The 8,515-nt window shown below is 40.6% G+C and overlaps 1 gene segment (V, D, J or C); it reads left to right on the top strand.

The window, feature by feature from the left end:
• The first annotated feature begins 5,717 nt into the window (after positions 1–5,717).
• On the top strand, positions 5,718–6,314 carry LOC110540191 (immunoglobulin heavy variable 3-23-like). The segment is given in 2 exon segments: positions 5,718–5,872; positions 5,986–6,314. Coding segments are annotated over 2 exon segments (375 nt in total).
• The last annotated feature ends 2,201 nt before the right edge of the window (positions 6,315–8,515 follow it).

Genomic DNA, 8,515 nt, shown 5'->3' with positions numbered 1-8,515 from the left:
GAGATGCTGCCCTCTGGACATCCCATGGTCATTGCAAATAACTTCACAGAGAATATGGCTCCTTGCACAAGACCTGAAAACACGAATCTGGTTAAAGGGAGCATAAAGAGACGAGAAGAGGGGCTGCCTGTGCCGCATCCTCCCTGAGATCATCAGTCTCTACTAAATTGAGTGTGCTTTAAGCCTAACATTTTTCAATGTTTTTTTTTTAATTAGAACACAGAAGTCAACAAAACTCTAGAGTACAAAACCACAGAGCTATGAGGAATTCTATTACTAATGTTTTGCCCAGGAACCTATAGTTAAACTGTCTTCTAAATATTTGTGTTTATACCCATAGTTTAGCATTGCTCTCAGACTTGATCAGAGAGGACTCTTCATAAAATATGTGAAATTTAAAGCAGGGGCCCATAACTGCCATAATACCGAGAATAAGTATCTTCTTATTATCTCCTCTCCTCTTCAAGCACAATTTAACCAGGTTCAATTTTTCAGGTCTTGTGCAAGGAGCCATAGTTACTGTGAATTGTCTGCAATGGCCATGTGATGTTCAGAGAGCAGTGTCATATTTGTGCATATTTGTCATAGCTGCTGAAGCACAAGAAACCTAGCAGAAGACAGCAGGAAGTAATGTGAGAGCAAGATTAGGAGCAACACAGTGAGGTGCTGTGTTATGGATGCACCATGGCCATGGCCATTACAGTCATGCACACACAGTGATAGGTATCTGCTGCACCAAGCCAGAAAGAAAGTAGAGATTGATTGATGCAGAAAGGGAGGGAGGGAGAGTAAGAAGGGTAGGAAAGAAGAAAGGAAAAATAAAAGACATGGGGAAGAAGGGAAGGAAAGAGACATGAGAAAATAAGAGGCCAGAAAGGGGTCATCAGGAGTGAAAGGCAGAGAAGAGGGGATAGCAGAAATGAATGACAATAATCACAGCACACAAAGCTCAGGTTCAGGTGCCCAGGGAGGCTGGGGGTGAGTGTTTTATCACAGGGTCAGGCCTCCCATTCCCTAGAAAGCCTCTGCAAACAGCCCACTGCCTCTTCCTGTCTAAGACCCCTGGTGACTCTCAGAACACCCAGGGGTTGAGAACACACCTCAGCAGTGTAACCATTGGTTTTGTGTCCCATGCCCCAGTCTCCAAAACAACAAATCTGAGACTCTACTCTTTATGAATAAATGGCTATACTGTAAGCTTTGGTTTGTTCCCCAACCAGCTCATAACTTAAATTCCACTTTTTTTCTATTCTGCACGTGCCACAAGGCACAATATACCCAAAATTATGGGACACTATGAAAGTAGGGCTACAGGGGAAATTCATAGCACTAAGTGCTGTAAAGAAGAAATTCAAAGCATCTCATTCAATCAATTTAATGGCTCACCTGAAAGCCCTAGGGAAAAAAGGCAGACACTCTAAAGAAGAATACATAGGTGGAAATAATCAAGCTTAGGGATGAAATCCATAAATTAGAAACAAATAAAACAATTCAAAGAATCAAGGAAACCAAGAGCTGGTTCTTTGAGAAAATCAACAAGACACACAAACCCTTATCCAAACTACCTAAAAGGCAGAGAGACACTATTCAAATAAACAAATGAGAAATGAAAATGGGGACATAACAATAAACATTGAGGAAATCCAAACAATCATTAGGTCTTACTTCAAAAGCCTATATGCCAAAAATTTGAAAATCTAAATGAAATGGACATTTTTCTTGATTGATTCCACTTACCAAAACTGAATCAGGACCAGATAATTAAATTAAATAGTCCTTTGTTCCCTAAGGAAATAGAAGTGGTCACCAAGAGTCTCCCATCAAAAAAGAAAGAAAGAAAGAAAGAAAGAAAGAAAGAAAGAAAGAAAGAAAGAAAGAAAAGAAAAGAAAAGAAAAGAAAAGAAAAGAAAAGAAAAGAAAGGAAAAGAAAAGAAAAGAAAGAAGAAAAAAGAAAAAAGAAAAAGGAGAAAAAGCTCTGGGCCAGAGGGTTTCAGTGCAGAATTCTCCCTGACCATCAATGAAGAGCTAAAACCAATAGTCTTCAAACTTTTCCACAAAATAGAAAAAGAAGGAACACTACCAAACTCATTCAATGAAGCCACAGTCACCTTGATACCTAAACCTCACAAAGACCCAACAAAGAAAAAGAATTCCAGGCCAATCTCCCTTATGAACATTGATGCAAAAATACTCAACAAAATACTCGCAAACCAAATCCAAGAACACATCAAAGTTAACATCCACTATGAACACGTAGGCTTCAGCCCAGGTATGCAGGAGTGGTTCAATATATGGAAATCAGTCAGTGTAATCCACCACATAACAAACTGAAAGATTAAAAAAAAAACATACATGATAATTTCCTCACATGCTGAAACAGCATTTGATAAAATCCAACATTCGTTTACACAGCACTTACCTAAACATAGTAAAGGCAATATACAGCAAGCATAAGCCAACATCAAACTAAACTGAGAGAAACTTAAATCAATGCCACTGAAATCAGGGAAAAGGCAAGAGTGCCCACTCTCTCCACATCTCTTCAACATAGTTCTTGAGGTCCTTGCTAGAGCAATAAGACAATTAAAGGAGGTGAAGGGCATTCAGATTGGAAAGAAAGATGTCAAAGTATCACTATTTTCAGATGATATGAGAGTATACCAGAGTGACCCCAAATATTCTACCAGGGAACTGGTATAGTGGATGAACACCTTCAACCAAATGGCTGGATAAAAAAATTAAATCAAAAAAAAAAAATTCAGAAGCCTTCCTGTATACCAAAGACAAAAGGTTCAAGAAAGAAATTAGGGAGACAACACCAGTACTTTAGTGTGACTCTAACCAAGAAAGTCAAAGGCCTGTTTGATAAAAAATTCAAGTCTTTGAAGAAAGAAATTGAAGAAGACATCACAAGATAGAAATATCTCCTGTGCTCATGGATAAGTAGGCTTAACATAGTGAAAATGGCCATACTGCCAAAAGCAATCTACAGATTCAAAGCAATTCCCATCAAAATTCCAACACATTTTTTACAGACCTTGAAAGAAAAATTCTCAAATTCATATAGAAAAAAAAAACCCAAAAAACAACAAACCAGATTTGCCAAAATGGTCTTATGTAACAACGGGTCATCTGGACGTTTCTCCATCCCTGATATCACTGTACTACAGAGCAATAATAATAAAAACTGCATGGTACTGCCATAAGAACAGAATGGTGGATCAATGGAATCAAATAGAAGACACAGTAATAAACCCACACACCTACGCATACTTGATTTTTGAAAAAGAAGCCAAAACCATTCAATGGAAAAAAGACAGCATCTTCAACAAATGGTGCTGGTCCAACGAGGCATGTACATGTAAAAAAAAAAAAGTGCAAATAGATCCATACTTATCACCTTGCACAAAACTAAAGTCTAAGTGGATCAAAGACCTCAACACAAAATAAGACACACTAAATAGATTATCATAAAAAAGTGGGAAGGGCGTCGAACTAATGGTCAAAGGAGACAACTTCCAGAGCAGAACACCAACAGCACAGGCTCTAAGATAAACAATCAATAAATTGGACATCATGAAACTGAAAAGCTTCTGTAAAGAAAAGGACACTGTTACCAGAACAAATGACTGCCTACAGACGGAAAAAAGATCTTCACCAACCATGTATCTGACAAAGGGCTAATATCCAGATTATATAAAGAACTCTAGAAGTTAAAAAGCGAGAAATCATTTAATCCAAATAAAATTTGGGTTACAAAACTGAACAGAATTCTCAACAGAGGAATATCAAACGGCAGAAAAACACTTAAAGAATGTTCAATGTCGTCAGTCATCAGGGAAATGCAATTCAGAACAAAGCTGAGATTTCACCTTACACCCATCAGAATGGCTAAGATCAAAAACTCAAGTGACAACACATGCTGGAGAGGATGTTGAGAAAGGCAACCCTCCTCCAATGCTGGTGGGAATGTGAACTTATACAACCACTTGGACATCAATCTGCTACTTTCTCAGAAAATTAGGAATAGTGCTACCTCAAGATCCAGCTATACCGCTGTCAGGCATATATCCAAAAGATGCTCAAGGATACAATAAGGACATTTGCTCAAACAGGTTTGTAGCAGCCTTATTTGTAATAGCCAGAACCTGGAAACATCCCAGATATCCTTCAATTAAGGAATGGATACAGAAATTGTGGTACAATTAAACAATGGAATACTACTCAGCAATTAAAAACAAGGAAATCATGACATTTTCAGACAAATGGTAGGACCTAGAAAAGATCACCTGAGTGAGGTAACCCAGAAGCAGAAAGACACCGGGTATATACTCACTCATAAGTGGATATTAGACATATAATATAGGATAAAAGTAATAAAATCTGTACTCCTAAAGAAGCTAATCAAGAAGGAGGATGCTGGGTAAGATGCTTAATCCTCATTCAGAGTGGGAAAGAGGATGGACATCAGAATAGGGGGAAAAGAGAGAACAGGACAGGAGCCTACCACAGAGGGCCTGTGGAAGACTCTGCCCTGCATAGTATCAAAGCAGATGCTGAGACTTATAGCTAAGCTTGGGCAGAGTGAAAGGAATCTTTTGAGAGAAGGAGGAGATAGAAAGACCTGGAGAGGACAGGATCTCCATAAGGAGAGCAACAGAACCAAAAAAATCTGGACATAGTGGTCTTTTCTGTGACTGATATTCCAACCATGGACCATTCATGGAGATAACCTAGAACCCCTGCACAGATGTAGCCCATGGCAGCTCAGTGTCCAAGTTGGTTCTCTAGTAATGGGAAGAGGGACTGTCTCTGACAAAAAACTGATTGGCCTGCTCTTTGATCACCTCCCCCTTGGGAAGGTGCAGCCCTAAAGAAACCACAGAGGAAGACACTCCTGATGAGACCTGATATACTAGGATCATAATGAAGGGGAGGAGGACCACCCCTATCATTATACATGGTGGGAGAAGAGGAGGGAGGGTGGGATTGGAAGGGAGCTACAGGTGGGATACAAATGGAATAAACTGCCATTAATAAAAATAAAAATAAAAATATAATAATAATAATAAAACTAGCACAAAGCCAGTGATGTGTTTCCTGACATAAAGATGGAAGAATAGAATGATGGGAATTTAAAGAAATCATGGGGAGACTTCAGGATTCAAACCAACTGATTTTGCTGCCAATAAAAATATGCCTCAATAGCAAACAACAAAGGAAAAACAGGCAGTGACAAGGAATGTCACATTTGCAAGCCTTCTATTCCCTGAGAAGAGTATTGTCTCAGAAATGAGTAGAATTCAGAAGAGTCACAAGTGTTCCCATAACAGAGAATGAATTCTAATGACCTCTCCAGGCAACCCTGTCCAAGACTGAACAGGGAGAAGCCAGGTCCAGCCCAGATAACAGGAAAGGCTGAGATATTACATAGAAACAAAACTGTGTGTGGAGCTGTTTAATTTCACATCTATACTGAGGAGACATACCAGTGTAAATACACAGGATGTTTTGTGCTTATGCACAAAAGAGAACTAAATAAAGTGGTGAGTCATTAACAGGGAAAAGTACATAAGGAGCTTCCACACCACACTGTGTTGATTTCAGTAACTGTCATCAGGCTCTGATGTCTTATATCTGCTCTGGGCACTGCCTTCTCCCCAGGCCCAGCTACCAGCCTGCTACAGCAGGAAGACATGCAAATAAGGTTTCCCTGTACTCTTGAAAACCAGCCCTGCCCTGACCCTGCAGCTCTGGCAGAGGAGCTCAGCCCTAAATTTCCTGACCTCCCATTCAGAGATCAGCACTGAACACAGACATTTTACCATGGACTTGGGGATCAGCCTGGTTTTCATTGCGGTTATTTTAAAAGGTAATTTATGCAGAAAGGATTCTGTGTGTTTTATGGATATGAGAAAGAGAAAAAAAAAATGTTTTGTTTTGTTTTGGTGACAGTGTTCTGACCATCAGTCTCTGTGTTTGCAGGTGTCCAGTGTGAGGTACAGCTTGTGGAGTCTGGCGGAGGCTTAGTGCAGCCTGGAAAGTCCCTGAAACTCTCCTGTGCAGCCTCGGGATTCACCTTCAGTAATTACTACATGAGCTGGGTTCGCCAGGCTCCAGGGAAGGGGCTGCAGTGGGTTGCAGGTATTAGTTATGACGGTGGTAGCACCTATTATGTCGACGCCGTGAAGGGCCGATTCACCATCTCCAGAGACAACGCCAAGAACACCCTGTACCTGCAAATGAACAGTTTGAGGTCTGAGGACACGGCCACATATTACTGTGCAAGACACACAGTGAGTGAGTGTAACTGAGAGCTCAGACACAAACCTCCCTGCAGGGCGCTCATGACCAGCAGGGGGCGTAGAGAGCACACAGAGCTCTGGGTAACAGAGTTAAAGCCTGTTCAGAGAGTCCTGGAAGAAATGGAGAGCTGGACTCTGTGATTGGCCTGCCTGTTCACAGGGAATCTCAGTGTAAGTATAGTGTAAAATAATCCTTGCAGTGTCCAAATGTTCATTCATCTTTATTTTTCAGCATGATTCCTGTTCTGTATTTATTGGTTACCGTGTTTCTCTCTGTGTCTGTTTCCCTCTCTGTCTCCCTCTGTCTGTATCTGTTTCTGTGTGTTTGTTCTGTCTCTCTCTTTTTCTCTGTATGTGTTTGTGCATGTGTGTACATGCTGACAGGAGTTGTATTTATTTCTAAGTCTAGATGATAATTTTGAAATAAATTCCATCACTGGGCCAGAATCTCACCATCTGTCTAGACTGGTTGGCCAGTGGGTCCGAAGGCTCACTCTGTTTCCAGATCCCAGAGATAAGCTTACTCATTGGCTACCTACTTCTTTTTGTAGTTGTGGAGAACTAAATACAGATCCGTGTTTTCTGTGGTAAGATCCTAAGGCACAGACCTATCTCCTCAGCCCACAATTTTTGAAATATAATAAATACACTTAATTGGAAAAAATGAGGAGCATTACAGAGTGAAAAGTGATTCTTTGTAGGGATCAGGATCAGATCCTGAAGAAGCAAAGGACACGTGAGACTGTGGAACCCAAGATTCTTGGTAGAGACTCAGTAAGAGTCCCTGGCTAGAGCCCTGTGTGAGGTTGAAGTTAGAGCCAGCATGGAAACCAGGCAGAACCGTGACCCGGGAACCCAGGTGAGCTTCAGTCTCTCCACCATCATCCTCACATGAACCACACACAACAGACCCAGGCCTAACCATCTATGGTGATGGTAATAAAATGTGTGATGTCAAGTCTAGAGGGTACCCAAAAGCGTGGACAATATCCTGCAATACCTGAGAATAGATGGTCCCTACTAGCTAACACCTCAAAGTCTAACCTTAGTCCTAGGGTTTTATGTCCTAGCATGATGGGACTAGTTGGAGCATTGTCTCCTGTTAAGTGATAATTTCACCTTCTTTGTGCATACGTGCATGTATATGTTAGAAGTATTTCAGGAATTTTCTATAGTAAATAGGTACGTGACACAGAGTGAATTCAAACATTACTTCCAATAGAACATTCTCAACAAGCACAGGGCAGCTCAGACCTCAGGAAGCTCAGGCTGTACCTGATGAGCAGGTGTTACAAGTCATGCTGAGGGCTGGCTGATGCTGTAATTTGTGGTTTCCTCTTCCTGCTTAGGAATCTTCCTGAGATCTCTCTATATTTCTGTGAAAATCTCAGACAGTTTGATTTTAACACAACATTATTTTCCTATGGAGGATCTAACTCACCCATCTGACAGTTTTCCTATGAATCATTCTTTATTTTGGATGTATGTGGAAATAAGCAACACCTCACTTAAATTTTTATTAAATTATTAAGTGAGCCTTACCTGTATCAGCACTCTAAAACAGTTTTCAACAGACATGTGCTGCCAAGATGTCTAAGGCAATTGTATTCCACACAAAGTTACAATACCCATCATTGTTCACATATTCCAGGTTTGAGTATTCAGGAAGTTGGTAAAAATTATTTTCCCTGAAATCTCAAGAACAGTCCTCTCCCAGATACTACTTGAATTGCACAGTCTTGAAAAAGTCTGAGTCATTACCTGTGTTGATATCAACCACACTTCCTGTAACAATTCTTAAAAAATAGTGCTGTAGTTTTCACAGTTTATGTTATCTGCCAAGACTTTGTTCTCACACACATTTACACAAGTATGCATCTACTGCCCTCTGCCACCTGGCCTGGGATAATTAATCTTTATGTTCTGTGGGAAAAACTATGTCCTTCCCTAAAAGAACACTAACAAAATCAATTCTGAGTACAGTCGGGACCAGAAGTCACCACATTGTTGTCTGTAGACCTGTAAACACACAGCAGGTGTGAGAAGGGAGAAACACTGTGTGACTCAGGATGAGTGCACTGTAATCTTTAAAATTCTTGGAATGCAGTTCCCTAGTAAGGGGACAGGAACTGTCTCTGACATGAATTCAGTGACTGGCTCTTTGATCACCTCCCCCTGAGGGGTGAGCAGCCTTACCAGGCCATAGAGGA

Source organism: Meriones unguiculatus, chromosome 7 (assembly GCF_030254825.1).
Source record: "Meriones unguiculatus strain TT.TT164.6M chromosome 7, Bangor_MerUng_6.1, whole genome shotgun sequence".
Taxonomy (NCBI): Eukaryota; Metazoa; Chordata; class Mammalia; order Rodentia; family Muridae; genus Meriones; species Meriones unguiculatus.
This window is presented reverse-complemented; position numbering and strand designations above follow the sequence as displayed.